Source organism: Nuphar pumila, chromosome 16 (genome assembly GCF_984573655.1).
Source record: "Nuphar pumila chromosome 16, dmNupPumi1.hap1.1, whole genome shotgun sequence".
In the NCBI taxonomy this organism is placed as follows: domain Eukaryota; kingdom Viridiplantae; phylum Streptophyta; class Magnoliopsida; order Nymphaeales; family Nymphaeaceae; genus Nuphar; species Nuphar pumila.
In genome coordinates, this window is record NC_143264.1 from 61494316 (window position 1) to 61516533 (window position 22218).

The 22218-nt window shown below is 38.3% G+C and overlaps 1 protein-coding gene across 1 annotated transcript in view; it reads left to right on the forward strand.

Moving 5' to 3' along the window:
- LOC149813324 (uncharacterized) overlaps nt 1-19756 on the forward strand; it is a 36581-nt gene extending 16825 nt beyond the window's left edge. Inside the window, exons 4-5 of the mRNA XM_089992109.1 lie at nt 18660-18704; nt 19448-19756. Coding sequence (XP_089848235.1) covers nt 18660-18704; nt 19448-19514 — 112 coding nt within the window. The 3' untranslated portion in view covers nt 19515-19756. The remainder of the gene's footprint in view (nt 1-18659; nt 18705-19447) is intronic.
- Nucleotides 19757-22218: the final 2462 nt, after the last annotated feature.

Below are 22218 nucleotides of genomic sequence, written 5' to 3' on the forward strand. Positions count from 1 at the left end.
TTTTTCAAGTCAAAACATCTAAAACCCTTTTGATTTTCTCCATATCCTAAGAAACACATTCAATAGCTTTAGGAGATAATTTGTCTCTTTTATGCGTAAGGACAAAACATTTACACCCAAAAATTCTTAATCTATTGAAATCGGGTGTTCTTTCAAATAGTTTTTCATATGGAGATGTATTTTGTAAGGTTGAAGATATCATTCTATTTATCAAGTAAGTTGAGGTTAAGGCGGCTTCGGCCCAAAAACTCTTTGGAATTTCCTTGGAAATAAGGAGTGTCTTAGTGGTTTTCATGATGTGTCTATGCTTTCTTTCGGCTAAACCATTTTGTTGAGGAGTCCTAGGACACGATCTTTGATGATAAATTCTATTTATTTCTAAATAATTTTGAAATTCATTTGATAGATATTCTCCACTCGAATCGGATCTAAGAGTAGAGATATTAATTGAAAATTGATTTTTGACTATCATATGAAATTTCTTGAAGAAGTCAAAGACTTCGGATTTTAAATTGAGAAAGTAGATCCACACATACCTAGTGTAGTCATCAATGAAAGTTAACGTAATAGGAGTATCCTCCTTTAGACATGACCGGAGAAGGACCCCAAACGTCCGAATGGTCTAACTCAAATGGTTTTATGGACACAAAAGTTCGATTTGGAAAAGGAGTGGATTTCATTTTGCCAAAAATACAACTCTCGCAAACAAAATGTTTCTCATTACAAAATTTCTTTCCAAATGAAAAGGAATACATTTTTGAGAAACTTGGATGTCCAAGTCTTTGATGCCAAATTTCAATATTTTTATCAAGTTGCTCATGTAATAGAGATCTCCCCTCCTATGGCCTTGCCCAATCTGCTTCCCGGACCGAAGATCCTGTATAGAGCAATCCTTAGTTGAGAAGGAGATTTCACATCCATGATCACATATTTGAGCAACAGAGAGGAGTTTTAAATTAACTCGAGGTACCACTCTCACGTTTGGAACAAAGAAATCTTTGAAAAAATTTAAAGTTCCAAAACTTTTTACTTGTAGAGATGTGCCATCGGCAGTTGAAACATAGGAGTTTTTAGAGTTATCACACAAATCGGAAAGCTCATTTTCAAAAGGAGTCATATGAAAGGAAGCTCCAGAGTCAAGGATCCAAGAAGACATACCTGGAGGAGAGGAAAAAGCTATGGCGGCACCCGAGGTAGATGGTATCTTGAGTAGAGTTTGTAGTGCTTCCGATAGTTGAGCAAGAGAAAAATACTCCTTCCCTTTGATAGTTTCCTCCTTCTTTTGAGTAGCTTCTTCAACGGAGGCAACCTTATTTTTAGGTGCCTCATTCAACTTAGGGCAATTAGGTCTTATATGACCCTGTTCTTGGCAATGATGGCAAATGGCTTTTCTATAGTTGCCATTATAATTATTTTGCCTTCCAAAGTGTGGAGGCTTATAGGCTTTCACATGGTTGTCGGGTTTAGATACGGCCAAAACATCATCTCCTCCTTTAATCATGCCAAGACGAGTTTCTTCTTGGCATATTTCGGCTATGACATCTTCCAAGGGAAGAGGCTTAGATCTACGAAGATTGGAAGATCTAACTTGTTCATATTCGGGCCTAAGCCCATGTAGAAATTGGAAAAAGTGTTCTTTTTCCATTTGTTTTCTTCTTAGTTCCACATCCACACTAGAAACCCACTTTGGTTCTAGTAAAGATAGCTCAAAGGGTCCAAGAGTGCTAAAGTAATCCCTTACACTCATTTCTCCTTGCTTGATAGTCCGGATTTTTTCTTGGAGAAAGAATTGACGAGCAAGGTCTTTTTGAGTAAACATATCTTTCATAAAGAACCATGTTTCATTAGCCATCCGAAACTTAGCAATGTTGGCGCAAATTTTGAGCTCCACATTGTTCATGAACCAAGCAAGAATCTTCATATGCTTACTTTCCCAATCTTCCACTTTAGATTGGTGATCTTCAATGGCCTTCATGCGGGCATTTCCTTCAAGAGCTTTTTCTTGATCACCATTCATCTTGGTGAGTTGGAGTTGCGGTTCCGGAATGATGCCCATAATATATTCCCAAAGTTTTTTACCTTTGAGGTTGTTCTCCATGGCGGCGGCCCACATCATGTAGTTGGAGCCATTGAACTTGAAGGAGAGATCAATCTTTTGTTCCCCTTTCATTTAATCACTCACAAGAGGACAAACGAAGAGAGATACAAAAAGAAAACAACAATATTTAACTACTCAACTAGCTATATTAAGAAGAAGAGCATACACAAGGCTCTGATACCATGTAATGAGATATGCGGAAAAACAAAGAGTGCGATAAGCACTTACAACATCCACCAATAGACAAACAAAAGGGATAACACCCAAATCCACAAAGAGACAACACAATATAAAAATATAAATGTCTCTTATTGAAAAGAGAGAGAGCTCTCAAGAGTGAAGAATACAAGAGGGGTTCACCCCTATATATACACAAGAAAAAGGAGAGAGAGGTATGGCCTTATGGCCTTAAAAGAAGAGCCACATAGGGGGCTCCCTATGGAGTCATTGGGAGCCCCCAACGGTCACAAATGTGACCGTTGGGGGCCCCATCGACTCCATGGTGGGGCCCCTTATGTGAGTAAAAAAACAAAAATAAAAAGAAAGAATAAAGTGCAAAAAATAAATACAAAAGAAAGAAAAGAAAGGGAAAATAACAAGTACACCTATCGGGTACTTGTGAAATGACTAAAATATCCCTATTGGGTATATTAGACTATATATATATATATATAGATTACATGTATTTTAACAGATGTTACCCAGGACTATTTCAGACCATGGTGTCATAATGCTGGGTTGGGTAATAGGTCTATCATAGCATAAGACGTAATGATTCCACACTAACCCTCAAAAAATGTGGATTTTTTTTTTAAACATTGCGGAAAACATTTGAGGGATCCGGGACACATTACAAATTTAATATACATAACCCCAACAAGCATTTAGGCATAGAATAAAAATTTAATCCATGAACTGAAATTGAATTGACTTAATCAAATAGTCTTAATGAAGGTTCACACAATTTTCAAAACAAAAACAGAATATCTCATATATGTCAGATCTCGGGCCACCAAATCATAACCCTCGTGCCCTCCAGTCAGCTGGTCTCTTCATCATGGTGCCTCAGTACTTGAAAAAGATTTTTAAAAAATTGAGTAAGAATCAAAGTTCTCATACGAGACCCTCTCAAAATCCAATAGTAAAGAATTTAATATAGATCAAATTAAACACAAGTTTCAGAGGGCTTTACAACCATCGCACATTTAGAGGAGGCTTGAAATATAAGCAGTTTAAACAAAAAAATCAATAATCTCAAGCTAAATTAAACATTTAGGGATGCATGGATCAATACAACATGCATGAATAACATTTTAAGTTAAATTATCAGTATTTCTTGTGCATGCATGTCTCTATTTAATGAACATAAATATTAATTTTCACTTTCTTAAAAACCCGTAGATACTAAAAAATGAGTAAAATTTCCAAGGTTTTAAGGTAGTTCCCAGTGGTAGCTTAACATATAATTTGTATTTTATTTACTGGGTCCTGTACTTGTTTTCCGACCGATATCAAGAATCATTATCATCAATTTGAATATTAAGAATCATCACTTAATGTTGAGACGACAAATAAATCAAGATCCATTGACGCTACTTTTTTGTTATATCAATAACTACAGTTGAGTCAACAACATCAACCCCAGACAAAGTGGCAGATGTTTTCTACAACCGCGGCTGAGAACACAAACCACAGATTGGGTTCTTGAGGACAACAAATGCACACAGTGTTTAGTATCCTCACAGTCTCCCATGACCGCCATTCATAGTTCCCAACCTTTCAGAGCGACACCAAGGAAGATAAGTTATTATATTGTTTGGTCTCTTTTTGTAATATCATGTTTTTTTCCTTCATTGTAGATTCTGAGATTTCTGAAAATTTGGCTAAGTATTTTGTAAGTTGATAGAAATCTTCGATTTTAGGTGGCGTCAGCTGAGTTTGGGCGTGACCATAACCCATTGACGGCACTTTGTGTGCACCAAGTATGGCACATGTTGCACGGCCGCAACACTCGCTCGTCCCTTTGTGTTCGTAGGCAAGGTCATGGTTTTGCGCATCTGCGTCTGCGACACTTGTGATGCGGCCCTGCTATGGATCGGCATGATTATGACTGAACGCCTCTAAGTGTTGCATGGTTGCAACACTTGCTCGTGCCTTGTGTCGGTAGGCAAGTTCACGGTTTGCGCACTAAGTACGGCACACGTTGCACGGTCGCAACACTTGCTCGTCCCTTGTGTTCGTAGGCAAGGTCATGGTTTTGCGCGTCTGCGTCTGCCACACTTGTGATGCGGCCCTGCTATGGATCGGCATGATTATGACTGAACGCCTCTAAGTGTTGCATGGTTGCAACACTTGCTCCTGCCTTGTGTCGGTAGGCAAGTTCACGGTTTGCGCACTAAGTACGACACACGTTGCACGGTCGTAACACTTGCTCGCCCTTGACCAAAATGCGGTAAATAAGATTTGTAAAACTTTCTGTTTTTGACCTTTAAAATCAAGCGAAAATGGAGCGAAATTCGGGTTAAATTCAAGCAAAATTCGGAGGCAAAAATCAGGTAGTATATCATTAGATGCGTCTCATAATTATGAAAACATTGATATTTTGTTTTTCTGAATTCGGGCTATGGTTGACCCGAAAATCGCATTATTTAAAAAATGACTCAACTCAACGTGACTAGTTTTGGATTAGATTGGATCGGATCATATCAGGTCCGTTTGATCCAGGTTGATATGGATCCAGACTCAATCCAAGACCCATATTAATTAGGATCTGGTTTAGGTCGAGATCCGTATGGATTTTGGATCTTGAATCCAGATCCAAAATCCAAGTCCAACCAATTTAAAGTTTTAAATTCAATTAAAAAGGTTAAATTGAGTAAATTCTATATTAAGAGGACTCTCAGAGGGGGAAGACACCCTTTAAAATATTCTAAAAAAATAATTATTTAATAATTTAATATTAAATAATTAATAAAAATATTAATTAATTTAATTTCGAAATTTTATTTATCTGGATATGGTGGAGCTCCACGTTTGGTAGAACTCTACCTAGATAGGTGTTCTAGATAGATCCCAAATTAATTAATAAAAATAAAAATAAATAAGTGATAATAAAAGGATAAACAGTAGTAGTTAGAGATAAAATTCTACATTTTGTATAACTCTATCATCTATAGAAGGAATCTAGAGGGGACGTCACCCTCTCTTTAGAAGACAAAAAAAAATATAAGTGTCTAACTCGTCCCTCTCTCTAGATTTCATTTTCGAGAGAGAGAGAGAGAGAGAGAGAGAGAGAGAGAGAGAAGAAGGAAAAAAAAAAGAGAACAGAGAGGGAAGAAGAAGAAGGTGAGGAGGGAGTCCATCTCTAGTGCTGATTGTCTGACAACCTTTTTCCGGTCTTGATCCAAGATATGGGTTCCTCTCTTGATTCAAACGGGAAAAAATATGCTAAATTAGGTTTGTGTGAGATTTTAGTTGGAAAATACGAAATTTGGTTTTTTAAAGCTTATACAAACACATGCCTCAATGCACGGTTGCATGTAACTCGAATTTTTTGATGAAAGCATGTTTTATTTCTTGTTTATTCATGTGTAAACCCATGTCTAAATTATTGATAAAGCAAAAACATGCTGGATATATATGGGGGTCGGCCATAAACCTGGATGAATAAGATCTGACTCAAAACCAGGCCTGCCGTAGGGACCTATATATATATATGTGTGTGTGTGTGGGGGGGGGGGTTGACTGTGCGTTTGGCTGCCCTATCGTGGTATGGTTTGGATCCAAACCAGACCTGTCACATATTTTCAGCATGTATCGAATGTGTTTTTAAAACTGCCATTAAGGCATATGTACGTGCAACAACAACAACAACAACAACAACATCCCAAAACAATTGGGGTCAGCGATATGAACCAACAAAGAAAATCATTCTGGGTCTTCCACATGAATCCTTCTCCTCCAATCATTGCTATCCAATGCCATGTCCTCAGTGAGGTTCAAAGCATTCATATCCTTTCCTATCATCTCCATCCAAGTCTTCCTAGGCCTACCTCGACCTCTTTTAACTAATATATTTTCCCATTTCTCCATCCTTCTAACTGGAGCATCATTAGGCCTTCGCCGAATATGTCCAAACCACCGTAACCGATTCTCTCTCATCTTATTTTCAATGGGTGCAACACCTACCTTCTTAGGTATCTCCTCGTTTCAAATCTTATCTTTTATTGTATTTCCACACATCCATCTAAGCATACGCATCTCAGCTACACTCATTTTTTGAATATGATGTCTCTTGGCAGCCCAACATTCTTTACCATATAGTAAAGCGGGGCCTAATAGTCGTTCTATAAAACTTTCCCTTCAACCGCAATGGCATTCTACGATCGCACAACACTCCAGTTGCACTTTTCCATTTCATCTACCCAACCTTAAGGCATATGTACCTGCAAAAAAACATCTGTTGGTTGTTAAAGATAATAGAAGAACCAAATTTCTGGTATGACTGTGTAGCAGATTTATTTTTTTCCAGCATGCTGTTTTTCTTTCATTTGATTGCTGATATGATTATGTTTGATCGACTGTCAAACATATCTGCTTATGCTGAAATTTTGTTGGCTGTACAAAATTATTGAGAGCTGATTTTCTGTTAGATGGATAACAAAATTATTTTCCAGCATCATCAATGTTTGTTTTATATTAAAAATGTTTGCAGGCTGTCATAGTTTTCATATTTAAAACTGTATTTTGATGCAGTTAAGAATCAAAACTGATTTTCATTTTGGCTTAAAATCTGCTGTAGTGCAGTTTTTGTTTTATTTTAGAAATTTGTTAACTGCATATAGCAAATCTGGTTCGAATTTACTGTGTTTACACAAGCAAATCTAGACAGACTTGCAGGCCTTTCCTAGTGGACAGATCTGGATCAGATCTGCAGCATCAGCGTTTATGCAGGCAAATTTAGACAGATCTGTCACTTTATTTCGCTTGGACAGATCTGGTCCAGATCTGTCCGGGTTGTTCTTTTTGTGCCGGCCAACTGGCTCGGTATGTCAGTTCTCTAAAACCGAATACACAAATCATATTTTGGTTTGCCTATTATGTTGACCTGTGTAAGGCCTGTCCAAAATTCCTATACAGGCAATTCATGGGCTGTTATGCAGAAAAAAAAATTGGATGTGCCGATAGTGTTGTTTCCCATTTAAATTTGCCGGTTATTTCTTGATTTCGTTAAAATCACTGTTATATGGCTTGAGTACGTTGAACTGACCCTTGTAAGGGTCATGAGTAGATTGTTTGAGCTCAGTTTTGTGTATATTTTATGGCTGTTACTGTAATGCCCCAAAATTTCAAACTTTCAAACCTTTCAGAAAACAGGTAAGAGTCTAGAAAAAATCTCTTTCCTTCAGAGTTTGTTTATGAAATCAGCGAAAGACTATTCTTTTGTTAAATTCAGGAAGGCAAGATGATGACCTTAGGTACGTTAGCGAAAAGAACTAAAACACACAATCCATGTTACTCTTCACTTTCATTTAAGAAGTTTACCAAATAGTACAAAATTCGGATATCCAAGGGAAATTTGTTACAAAACCCAAAAACGTCCAGGACGCGAGCTAAGAGCAGGAAAAAAGAAGTCTTGAAGCCATCTTGCCATCGCGCCGTCGCCCGTGGTGTACCTAATTATCACATGTACCCATAAAATGAGTTAGTTTCACGAAAAACTAGTAGGTGCATAAGAGAGACTACAAAAAACTGAATTAAGAGCATTTAATTCGGCATGCAAAGCAGTTTAAAGCAGACATGCAGTTAAATAGGTAAGCAGTGCAAAACAGTTAAGCAGCTCAAGCAGGTAAGCAGTTCAAAACAGGTAAGCAGTGCAATTGTCAAACACAACATGACGATTCATTTGATTATAAACTGTGAATTACCATGCAACAAGCAAGTCTCATGACCCATCAACTAGTGTGAACATACTTTATGTTTCGATATTACTGGCCTGCAGGTACGCGCAGACAAAACGTAGAAACAACTGAGACTAGTTCTGGCGTCTGTTATTCTATGTATTTTTAATAATCCGAATAGCTAGTTGAGTCTGCTCTTAAGGGGGCGACTTTAGCCGAGAGGGGATGTCTCAAAGGCAGGCACTTGACAACGGATGCATCCAACTTCTGCAGAAGTCCATGAGATCTACCACCTAGGATAATGTCTGGTAGTCCCTTCCCCTAACTCCAATGACTGGGGAGGCCGGATCTTTGCTCGTGGGGTGGTTGTTAACAACCTGTCCATTAGAGTTTTGTACCGATCCATCCTCTCCCTTGGCAGAAACACAAGGGCGAATGAGTGCGTCAGGGGTAAATTATCTGACGACTCATTCTATATGTTCTGATCTTTTGACCAAATGAGCATCTTGTCTGTGAAGGCGATCCCATTTTTATGTGTTTACAACATTGTGCATTTAGCACTGTTCAAGGTCGCACGACCATCTCATCCGATCATCGCAGTACTAGCGTGTAGTGCACGACTACAAGTACTCTAGGATGAAAGGGGTATAGTTCCTCAGTAGGAGCCTCAACAAAAGTGTTTCACAAAGATGTAATGTTTCTCAAACTTTACTTTTGACATTCTTTATCTTTTGAAACAACCAATAACTTATGCCAACATTTGACATGCGATTTTTTAGAATCTCATCCGTTATCGGGGTATCTACATGCCTTGCATGACTCGATACCGGCCTTAATAGACGGGATACATGTTTCTCAACATACCCCCCTGCTAAGAGGTTAGCTTAAGCTCCAATTCGGGGTTACCCGAGCTATGTCAAATAGACGAACAAAACCAACCAAAACACATTCTTCCAAATACTTTGATTTGGGCAGTTTGATGCTTTTGTGCAGCTCCCTAAATTCTTAAGTCAACTTACAGGACTGCTCGCTCGAAAAGCCAAGATCCCTGCTAGGGATTCCTCTCCTTAGACGAGGATGTATCGCTAAGCTCTCGACTCAACTCTTGTCGCAAGAGGGAGAGCGATAAATGCCTTTGCATCCTCTACGAGGATGCCTTTATAGCACATGCAAGGAGCGAAAACCTGAGCGTCATCTGCAATGGCAAGGCAATAACGAAATATTTGCAAAAGCAAGACTCTGGGCGCAAAGCACGACGGCAAAGGAAAGACATGACATAAAGTAAAGGATGGATCGCGAAACCACGTCCTTGAGTTACATGCATACTCGTATAAATATATATGATATATATATGCATATATATTTATTTAATTGTCCTTTTTAGTTAATTGAACTCAATTCAATTGTCCAAGTCTTCCATGCAATCTTCCCCTACCTTGGGGAGTTGCAAGCTTGTTGGCGTCTGCGAGTATAAACGATTGACGACTCGGGTTGCAGAGCACGAGCAGGATCCGTTGTACGAGCTGCAAAAGTGACAGTCTTAACAAGCTAATTCAAAAAATAGAAGATCAGGGCATTGCCGCTAACCTGACGTGAAGGAAGCAGAGGCAGGGGGAGCTTGCCCTTGCGAACATGCTTAACGCGAAATAAGTAGGGATTGCGAGCCCTTGCTGACCTGCTGTCAGCAACTTACGAGGAGGCAGGGAGTTGCACCCCTGCCCTCAGAAAGCGAGGGCAGTCAGGGTTGCGCCTCTGCCTGACAAAGTAGAAGAGAGCAACGAAGGGGAGGCAGGGGGCTTCGCCCATATCTGTCGAGCATGCAAGGAGGCAGGGACTTGTCCCCTACCTGGCGATTATGCGAACAGGAAGGGGACGAAGCCCTTGCCTGATGCCAGGGGAGAGGAAGGGGGCTATGTCCCTCCCAGCAGAAAAGCAAAGAGGCAAGGGCTAGGCCCCAGCCCGTTAGCCACAAAGGGGGAGGCAAGGGGCTTCGCCCCTGCCTGCCGAAGTTAGCGGAGACAGGGGCGCCCTTGCCTACTGGAAGGAGAAGGCGCAGGGAGGGGGCTTGGCCCCTCCCTCGCCAAACTGAGGGTGCAGGGAGGGGCTCGGCCCCTCTCCTGCAAAACGAGTTTATAGGGAGGGCTTCGCCCCATCCCTGCCAAAGGGTACGTAGGGAAGGGGCTCCGCCCCTCCCTTGCATACAGGGGGTACAGGGAGGGGGCTCCGCCCCTTCCCTGTCGCTGGGAGGTGCAGGGATGGTCGCAACCCCTTCCCTGAACAACGAGGGTGCAAGGAGGGGCTTGACCTCCTCCCCTGCCGTAACAAGGAGCAGGGAGGGGCTCGACCCCCTCCCCTGCCGTAAAAGGGGGCATGGAGGGGCTCGACCCCTCCCTTGGCCGCAGGGAGCACAGGGAGGGCTCGGCCCCTTCCATGCCAAAACGAGATATCGGGAGGGGGTTGGGCCCCTCCCTCGCAAAACACATCGCAGGGAGGGGGCTCTGCCCTCCCCTGCGATTTAAGGCAGCAAGGAGGGGGCTTTGCCCCTCCCTTGTGATCGAGGGAGGTGGCTCAACCCCTCCCTGCGCAAACGGAGAGTGAGGGAGAGAGAGACAGAAAGAAAAGGAGAAGGACGAGGGAGGCGTACCTGGGGGCTGCCGGAGGGAGGGTCGCCGACGTGCGAGCGTCGCCGGTGGCCTGGTAGTCGGCAGACACGAGGAGAGTGAGAGAGGCGGTCGGCGGAGAGAGTGAGGAGAGAGCGAGAGCAGAGGAGAAGGAGGTTTCGAGAAACCTCCCCCCTTTGCCTCGCTGTCCTTAAAGGGCGCGAGGGAGGCGGTGCCTCCAATGGGTCCGGGTCGGGTCCGGGTTGGGTCAGGGCGCGAGGGAATCTAAGTATTTTTTTTGGGTTTTACATACTATGTTGTTGATGCTACCATATTGGTTGGCATCGAAACAACCTTGATATCATGATTTCTGATCCATGTTGGCACCCTGTTAAAATATTCTCTTCATGCTGTCATGATTGATTGAATTTTATTTGTTCTCAATGCTGCCAAATGAGTTATCCTAATGTTGTTAAATGTGTTCTATTTATGATTTTAGTGAGCCGTTTTAGGGCAGAACAGTGTTGCACATATTTGTGCAAGACTGTATGTTGTCCACAACATGTGGTTGCATGAACATGCTGCCAACAACATACCAATGCCCAGGGGAAGCATGCTGTCTTGTGCATGGGCTGTGGCATAGGTGTGACACAGTTTGTATGGTATGCTTCCTGAACTATGTAGTATGTTCAGATCTAATCCATATGAATTGCGGAGTACTTGTTGCTTATATATTATTCATTGAATTATTTTGTTGCAATGCTTATGTCATATGCACGAAAAAAATGAAATTTATTGTATGCATGAATATGATCATGCACATATTTGAGAGCTTATATACATAAAATGGATCAAGACAAATGTATGTTGCAAGCATTTGTTCACGTGCATATGCAAATTGTTTTTATGTACATAATTGTTATGTATGATTGAATGTGCATTGTGGACATGTTTTGAACAACTGTGTATGTGCATGTTCACTAAGGATTTTGCATGAAATGCATTGGTGTATGCAGAGTAGGCCCAGAACAATGATGCAGAGCACGTTCCAGATCCAACAACAGGCAAAGTTCGTCTCGGGTCTGAGTCTGGACCCGAGACCCGGATTCAGCCAAACCCTTTTAAATAACCCAACTTAGGGTTACGTGCGGCAGTGAAGAAAAAAAAGAGAACATTCATTTTTTGGCCGCAACCGTCTTTCCTCTGAAGTTTTCTTTGCTATTTTTTGTTTTCCTTTACAGCTGATGTCCATTGCTGTCAGTTTTTTTATTCTTCCTCTTTTCCAATGCACTGTCATTCTTTATTTTCTGTTAGTTAATGGTTGTTTTCCCTGTAAGCCTTGTCGGTCCTTTTTTTGTTTAATAACATGTTACTCGGACCCATTGATTCGAGCCTTTGATTCAACATGCCATTGAATTACTGTGTGTTGCACCATCGTGCATTGAAGAGTCAACATCAACGATAACCCCCCATCTGCGCATCTGCGTCGACTCCTTCACTGCGTCAAGGTGGGTAGACGGGACACCCATTAACGTGAAGCTTCAGTCCTTCTTTTGCTACATCAAAGTGGTATCAGAGCCCAACCCCTCTTCCTTCGTCAATGACATGACGCAAGAAGCGAGGAACGATTCTATGAGCGGAAAGGCACGAGAGGAGATCATGAAGAGGCTACTCAACAAGTTGACGGAGATGCAGGAAGATATGCTATACCTACAAAAGGAGGTAGCCGGTCTGTCAAAGCGCATGGATGGGGTTGAAGCACGGATGAATGCGCTTGAATCCAAGGTGGATGCGCACGCAGTGCAATTGAATCAGTTAGGCGCGCGCGCGATTAACCCTGTTGATACTACCATCGTCGATCCAGCCCCGATGACGCTCCAACACAGGGCACGACGAGAAGGCGTTGAGGAAACCTTGTACAGGGATGCAGGTTGCGGTAGTTCTCCCCATCCGCGTGGCATGTTCAGGGCTGAGCATATCAGAAGTTATAAATCTGAAGTTGACGTTGTGAAGGAGACAGGGGAGCGTTGCAAAATGAAAGGGGCGGTAGATTTTGGAAAAACGCTCCGTGGGTATGGTAGGGTAGCCAACCTTGATGATGATGGATTCCCATTTATTGGTGCCAACTTGCAAGCTGGAGATGTGGTCATGGGTAAGTTTGCAGAGTCAGGAGCAGATCACAATTTCAAATGAAAGCGCCTATCTTCGGTGTGTTTGATCTATATGCTTACTGTGGAGAAGATCAGTTGTTGGAGCCGATTTCTTCCCAATCCGGGGAGAATGATGCAGAGCAGGCCCCGAACAATGATGCAGAGCACGTTCCAAATCCAGCAATAGGCAAAGTTTGTCTCGGGTCCGAACCCGAGACCCGGATCCAGCCAAACCCTTTTAAATAACCCAACTTAGGTTTGCGTGTGACAGTGAAGAAAAAAAAAGAGAACATTCATTTTTTGGCAGAAGCCATCTTTCCTCCGCAATTTTCTTTGCTATTTTTTTTGTTTTTCTTTACAACTCACGTCCATTGCTGTCAGTTTTTTTTATTCTTCCTCTTTCCTAACGCACTGTCATTCTTTATTTTCTGTTAGTTAATGGTTGTTTTCCCTGTATGCCCTGTCAGTCCTTTTTTTGTTTAATAACATGTTACTCGGACCCATTGATCCGAGCCTTTGATTCAACGTGCCATTGAGTTACTGTGGGCTGCACTATCGTGCATTGAAGAGTCAACATCAATGATAACCCCCATCTGCGCATCTGCGTCGACTCCTTCACTGCGTCAAGGTGGGTAGACGCGACACCCATTAACGTGAAGCTTCGGTCCTTCTTTCGCTGCATCAGTAGGCCATGTGGGTCGGGAGCATGTGTTGCTCCAAGACTTGTTTTATGCATTGCAAAATTCACTCTAAAATTATTAGCTTTCTAATTTAATTTTACTGTTAAATTGTAGCGGGCCAAGTCCCGTGTTGGGTTTTGCATGTTGATTTGCAAAATGGTTCTTGTGTAAAAAACTTGATTTTGTTAAAAAGATAAAAGCGACAAACAATGTAATTAATTCTCTTCCTAGATGTCCCTTCCACAGTGTGGGAATCCTGGATGGCGATTTTGCAGAAATTGTGAGGATACTAAAACTCTGTGTGCATTTGTGCCCTTGAACTTGATATGTTGGTTAGCCTCCTGACAACAGTTTTAGAGAGTTTTCAGCCACTTTGTCTGGGGGTGGTTGTGTGACACAACTGTTGTTATTGATATACTAAGAAAGTGACATCAGTGGATATTGATTTTTCTGATGTCTCGACATTAAATGTTCATTTCTAATGTTTTGATGGATGATAGTGATTCTTGATATCGGTTGAAGAACAAGTGTAAAACCCAGTAATAAAATACAAATTGTATGTTAAGCTACAACTGTGAACCTAACTTGGACTTCGAGAATTGTTGTGCCCATTTTGAGTATCTACGGGTTAATGAAAAGTGAAACTAAAAATTGTGTGCATTTAATAAGGTCATGCAAAAGAAAACTCTGATAATAACTTAATAATTTATTCATGCATGTGCATTGAATCATGTATCTTTACTGTTTTGCATTAGTATATTCATTCGTACTTGTTTTTGTCTCATGTGAGAAATTGTTAGTGCATGACACTTGCTTTTAATTGCTCGAATGGGAAATGAATTATGAGATTGTTGTTATATTCTTTTGAATATTTGCATGAATTTGATTTATTCTTTTTTATTTTTTGTTTGGATTTTTACAGGAATTCGTACAAAGAATCTCTGGTTCTTACCTGGTGTCTCAAATGTTTTCTCAGGACCTGGAACTCAGTGATGGGAGTGACTGCCACATGGAGCCTGCGAGATCGTGTGGCTTATTTATGTTATTCTTGATAGTATGGCTCTGGATTGCATTCATCATTTTATTTCTGTTTTATGACATTTAGTATTTGATTAATAAAGTTGGTTATTCGTTGGTTGATTCAATGTATGTTAAGTCTGTGAGACCCCAGATCCTTGGGTTATGGTTTCTGTAATTGCTTAATTTTTTTTTTCACTTTTCACGAGGATAAGTTGGGGTCGTTAAACTTTTACCAGTCTTAATTTATAGTTTTGCAAATCATCATACAATAACATATTTCGAGCCTTTGCCCCTTTTAATTCGATAGTGTAATTAATTAAAAAACAATACCAAAATTGTTTTGCAATGTATTTACAATTTACTATTCCATGAGCACCAGGTGTTCCTAGCCTCAAAAGGTCCATAAGTGGTTTACACATAACCACTATACAATCTAATGACAATTTAAATGACATTGTAAATTCCAGTGAACATAAATCACACAAAGATATTTAAATTGGTGTTCAGAATGTAACATTAATGCATATTCACATCAAATAAATGAATGCACATTGAACCAAGCAAATCTGATTTATCAAATCGGCTAACAATCCAAACTTTTGTAACCGACCAGATTTAACATCTAAAAATTTCAGATTTGTCTAAATATCCAAAACTGATCAGATTTGACAACTTCTAATAAAAATCAGATTTTTAGGCAACTTAAAAAAAAATTCAGGTTTCAAATCAATTTTTTTTTTAATTCAGGTACATACGACACTGAACTATTTTTGACAGTCTCTTAGGCCCAATGCTTAATGACACACACACACACACACACACACACACACATATATATATATATATATGTTAAGCTAATCAGGTTAAGAAAAACCAAATGACATAGAGAGTAAAAACAGGTTTATACTTGCAGCCAAACTGAGACAGAAACTCTCAAGTTTGCTGTCAATATATATATATATATATATATATATATATATCTCAAATCAGATTTCAAAACTCAAGCTTGTCTAGAACAGATTCAAACACAATCAGTATATTGACTTTGTTTAATCAACAAGAACTCAAATGGAGTTTGCTTGGAATTGCAAAAACTCATGGACAGATAAGACATCAATTATGGTTCACAGGTTATAGAGAAACAAAATTTAGCAATGGCGCTGATGATATCACCCCACAGTTAATATCGCTGCAGGTCAATCTCTTGCTGTCAATGCAAACCGTGTCTATGCTAACTGACGGAATTCAGTCAGAGATAGATTCGATTGATCAGCTTTCACAAATAGATTTCAAACAAAGGAACTGATGCTGTTTCAATCAATTCCTTAACAGTGACTGGTCTGTTTTAATAGATTCCCACAAAAATTCATTTCTGGTGCAGCAAGGTACATATTATTGTATAGACAGGATTCAATCGGTTCTAACCGACTTAAACAGATAAATCGATTTTGATTTTTTGACACTATCTTGCACATAAAGAAAAATTACAGAATAGTGTGTGGTTCCTGTCTACACACACAAAAATAATGACAGGTCTGCTTGTGGTCATGTCAACACACGTGCAGAAAAAAAATATATGCGTGTATTAAACCCAACCAAAATTTACACAGATTTGTATTAAACTCAACCAGAAATTTAGATTTCCGAAACTGGTTCTGCAAAAGAAACACAGATTTTTATCTTAAACCCAAATACTTATAAATCCCCTGTGTACTCGGTTCAAGAACAGAAAACACAGACATATATATATATATATATATATATATATATATATATATATATATATATATATATATATATATATATATATGATAAACCCACTGCGAACCCTGTTTAAGAATGCAGAAAAACGCAGGAAAACACAGATATATATACATGCCGCGAACCTTGTTCACGAACAAAAATACACAGACATATATATATATATATATATATATGCCCAACTTAACAGGATTTAATTACAACAATACATCATAAAGTAACTTAATCTTTTTAAGTTAACTAAATCCCATCAAGGCAGATCGGTAAAAATCAAGGAAACAAGATCTGGAAGATAAAAAACTGTGCATCAAACACAAATTTGGTCCTCTTATTACCCATGCATGATTCGGTCCATGCTAAACCCCTCGACCATCGGAGTAAGAGAAGAACCCGTACGATGCGAACAACGAAGGAGAAGAAGATGGAGACGCTGAAGAAGAAGGAACACGCTGGCCTGCAGCCTATGTCGCAGCCCTTCCTCTCTCTCTCTCTATCACTAGATTCAGCTCTCTCTCTCTCTCTCAAAACACGTTGATGTGTTTTTGAGAAAGAGAGGCTCACGCCTCTTTTATAAAAGAACTAGGACTCCTCAAAAAGGGATGTCCATGTTTCTTTTCTTTTTTGGAAATAGAAGGTATTCTATTTCCTCAAGGAACTAGAAACCCTCTTCTAACCAAACTCTCCATATATATCTAATATATATATATATATATAAATATCTAATATATATATATATATATATTATTTTACTATTTTAATTAAAAATTCATTTTTTTAAAACTTATTTATCCACACCCATATGGATCTTTATGGATCATGGATCTCAGCAACAGATCCAAGAACCATATGTGTGTCCAAACTCAACCTCAGCCACTTATCTATTCCATTACAATTGGATATTGGATCTTGATCCAAAGGGTCCAAGATCCATATCCAGATCCATCTTACCTCATATGGATCTTGGATCTTGACCCAAAGGGTCAAAGATCCATATTTCGTTATCCACATATATATAATATATTATATCAATTTAATAATAAAATGTATATTTATTTAATAAAGATAACTTTGATTAAATTTTAATTTAAGCAAAAATTCATGAGATATTACATAAGAAGCTAGAGTCTTGATGGATGAGGGAAGCCAGATTCGAACCACCTTCTTGTTTCACATGAAAGGGGATTCTCTCCCTCCCATGTATTAAACGGGCCCTAAAACTTCATATCTTCCATGTATCTGGGTTCAAAATGGACCTTCGTCCTAATGTAATATAACTCGAGCTTGTAATTTTCTTCAGAGATTCAAAGCAACCAAGAAATCTGCAATGGTTCTACTAATGAGAGAGCTAAAACATCTCTTGCCTCCATTGCGTGCTCCAAAGGTTAGTGTTCTAGGAGGCCATCATTATGGGGCAGTTCTGATATTCAAATTTCAATCAGAGATTCTGAGACAGCCTCTGACGAATAGATGAGTTCCTCTGGAGGAAAGCATATGAAATCAACAAGGACGTTGCAATTCACTATTTTTGCTAGAAACCAACACAAGGAAGTTCTCCCTGTGAGAAAAGTGGGGCCCACATGTACGTGGCACTGTGTTGGGGCCTGCATTTTCTCGTGGGGCTCACCATTTCATATGAAATGGCTTCCCTACTAAGAGGGGGTGGGGAAGCCATTTCATATGGAAAAGGTGCATGGGGTGGTTTTTTGAACAACATGCCCATACCCATGAAACAAACGGGCCCTAAAACTTCATTTCTTCCGACCAATCTTGGTTCAAAATGGACCTTTCTCCTAATGTAATATAAGTTGATCTTCTAAATTTCTTAAGAGATTCAAAGCAGCCAAGCAATCTTAAAGGCTCTACTAATGAGAGAACTAAAACATCACTTGCCTCCATTGTGGTGCACCAAAGATTATTGTTCTAAGGGGATATGTATTGAAAAGATGCTTATATTCAAATTCAAATCAGAGATTCTGAAATGGCCTCTATTTAATAGATAAATTCTCTGGAAGAGAGCATATAAAACCGACAAGGACATTGCAAATCACTTTTTTTTGCCAGAAATCAATACAAAGAAGTGTACAATTGTTCTGTTGTCTACCTTGTGTTTAATGATACGAGGCACAAAGACGTGATTGTAATATAACACTTGGCTTATTTGTTCGTGCTGTCTGACCAGTTTTACCTTCAGATCATTATCTTCTGTTGCATATTTTATTTAATCATTATTAGTAATTACCTTCATGGTTGGTTGTTAGAGAAGAGGATGTAACAAGGACTCCTGGGAATTTTCTTTTCTATTTTGGCTGTCTTCATTTTTGAACTTTATTCGTCTCCTTAAATAGGAAGAATCTTAACGTGCACTATGTTTCCTTCCTGTAATGTTAATAAGCAACACTATTGATCTATTTCATACTCATTTAGTTTTAAATATTTCATGTTTGTTGCAGATTAAATGAAGAAATGAAAGGCACTGAAATTCTAGCAATCCAATTGTATCCTTTTGCCTGACATGGTAATTTTTTAGTGAATACTTTGTCAAATACACATTGAAACTCGTTCTTAATGGGTAATTGTGATACATAATTGTTGTCTGGATAGACCTGGAGTTAATTTCATGGGATCAAGAAAGCTCATCTACTTGAACATACGTTTTTAGCCTAGCAACAGTAATCCAGTTTAGTGTTCGGCTCTTTTTTTAATGAGTAATTGTGCTATATAATTGTTGTCTTGATAGGCTTATTGTTAATTTCATAAGATCATGAAAGCTCATCTACTTGGACATAATTTTCCTGCTCTGCCAATTTAAGAGAATTTGATTTGACCTGAAAATGGTAACATGTGACTCTTAAATCAGCAATATCATTAGCATATGCATTAATAGCCATAAATGTTAGAATATGTTAAACTCCTTGTTGAGTGTGACTGAGCAAAATAAAACAAAGTAAAAAATAGATAACCAAAATATCTTACTACAGGAAGTAGTAGTAACATCATAATCCAACCCCATACACATTCATATACGTGAATACAATAAAAAACTAGTGTGGATACTTTGATATAACTTGTATATAGGCTAATGATTGGTTGACTGTGCAATCAACCGATATGTTTATTTGTCTAACCATGAGATGGATGTGGGTGTGTGGCCGTTATTGTGTTTTTCTTCAAGTTAGTTTTTTTGTTAATATGGTAAGTACCTGTATTTTGCTATGTTATTCCTTAATATGATGTAAAGGAAGTCCTTGAGAAGGAATGTAGATGCTTTGGATTCCACAATCGATAAAGTTCTTGATCTTCCATGATCTTGCTGCTGGCAAGTAAAGGAAAATCACAAGCTGAATGCCATGGAAATTTATGCCATAGACCATTTTGGATTAAGGTTCCTAAACTTTGTATTTATTTGCCATAAATATGGCAGGATCTATAGTTTGTATTCACAGATTTTTGTTTACAGTTATTAAAGAGGGCAAAATGTTCATTTTCAGATGGGCAAAATTGTTGTTAATTAATATTTTAAAGCCTTAATCGCAGTTTCTTGTGTAAACTGTTCAGTGATGTATATAGAAGAGCAAAATGGAAAGTGGTAGAGGATGATGGCTCATTCTATTATTCCATAACATGAAAAGATAATGGTACAATGATATACACCCTCTTTATTAGGGTTCCATAGCAAAAGAACAAAAAAGATGTCTAGAATATCCCTAGTTATATTAAATGGTTGGAGTATGTTGCTAAGCACATTCAACCTGTAAATTTCACACTTCCCCTCAAACTCAAGACACTAATGATGAACATCACATGTTTGGAGATGAAGTTGGAAAGTTGAGCTCTTGGTTGTGCTTTAGTGAATATATTAACAATCTGATATACAAAACAAACAGATGGCGAACAGATGGTGCTCTTGAGATACTCTTGATGCACATAATGGCAATCTATCTCAATATATTTTTACGCTTATGAACTCATGATTCTTAGTTATACATAACACTTTGATTATCATAATATAAAGCTGTAGAAGATCATAACACCCATATATTTAAGAAGTTGAACCATGACAGCTGTAGTTGCATCATGGCTTGATACTTTACCTTTGCAATAGATATTTCAATTTTCTATTTCTTCTTTTATTTCTAAGAGAACAGAGAATTTTCAAAGATAGAAAAGCCTAATGAAATTTAATTAAACCATGCCTAATTAAATTTTATTAATATATATTTTAAAGTCTTAAACATTTTAAATTATTTATTTTTAATTAATTCCATTAGGGCTAACTCCGAATTTTATAAAAAAATATAATTCAAAATTCCACATTCACCTTAAATTGTACTTAAATTCTAAATATCATTTAAGCCTAAATTAACTTTGAATTTCAATTAAATTCAAATTCAAATCTTTACAAATTCAAATGTAAATGTCCATTTATATAAATTATTTATATTTCTTAAGGGTTAATTCAACTTCTTCAAAAATAATTTCTGGAAAATTTGAAACTCAATGGGGTCGATGAGACCTAGGGGCGTGTAGGGGTTTCTTTTACATATTAATAATTTTTTCTAAACCCTATAGACCCTATAGCATTATCACTATAAAAATTTTCTTCTGAAAATATCATTTTCTCAATAATTCACTTCGAAACGATTACTACCTGAGTTGGCAGGACTTGTTGTCGTATTGACTATTTGATTTCATTTTGCTTTTGTACATTAGGTTTCAAACTGGAACTAATATTCGATTAAGTCTTAAATTAGATATGAATCAACTCCAAATCCAATTATAATATTCTAGACAATTATTGAATCTGAATTCAAATCCAAATCCGATCCGAATTTGAATTTCTGAATCAAAATTCAGATTAATAAAACTTCAGAAATTGAAATCGAAATTCAATAAGATTTCAAATTAAAATATATACTTAGTTCGAATCTTGACTAACATTAAAACTCAGATTAGATTTGGTAAAACTTAAAACCCTGATCAGGCTAAATTCTCAACTCGAACTTTATTCTAAACCCCAAATAATATTTGAATTATAATTAAATTTATAGCTTAATTTTAAAAATTTTTAACCTTAATCTGTTATTATTTATCGTAAAATCTTGAAAAATTATGGGTTTTACATATTTTCCTCAAAAAAATTTCGTCCTTGAAATTTAACTTGGGTTATTCATCGACGAGATTATGGATGATTTATTATTATTATTATTCATCACCGAAAAAATAAAAATCCAAAAACAAAAACAAAAAATGGTAAATTTAATGAAAAATGTCATGTAATTTTTTGTTTTGGCAAATGGTGAACCAGGGGTTCCCATTGCGAAAACCCAGTTTTGATTTAGGGTACAAAAAAAAATGTACTCGTATTTTTGTTTTCCTGGTGATCGATATTCTCTCGGGTTAGTAATATTGTCTGACAATACCCGCCACATTCGTTTTCCTGTCAAACAAAAATTTTATTTTACAAAAAATTGAAAGCGGTGAGGCTAAACGACTAGAAGGATTCACTCCTTTGGTCGTTGACAATCAACGACAAAGGGTTCAATCTCAAGGTTGCCAATTTTTTTTTTCAAATCCTGGAATAGGGTTCAGATAGTCAAACAAATCGGACACCATCGATCTAAGGTTTGAAAAACCACATTCTCAAAGGGAAAAAGAAAAAATAAAGCAGACGTTGTAACATGCATTGATCACCGCCAGCGGATGCACTGTTACCACTGGAGAGTTGAGGGTGATCAACCCCCATCTGCTCAACTGTGCCCGTTGTCTGGCCATATAGACGAAAAAAGAGCTTTGTTGATTTCCTTGAAACAAGAAAACCTCAATGCCCAAAAAAGGTGCCACCATCCTCAATTACGGGTGAACAACATCCCCATAATAGGGTCGTCGGTCGGAAGGATTCTCCAATGGTAAATCTTGGTTACTGAAGAGGGATGATCGACCAAAAGAATGAGAGAGGGACAATAGAGAGAAGGGGTTTAAGGTTTTTCATTTGAGAAGTAGAAGGGCCGA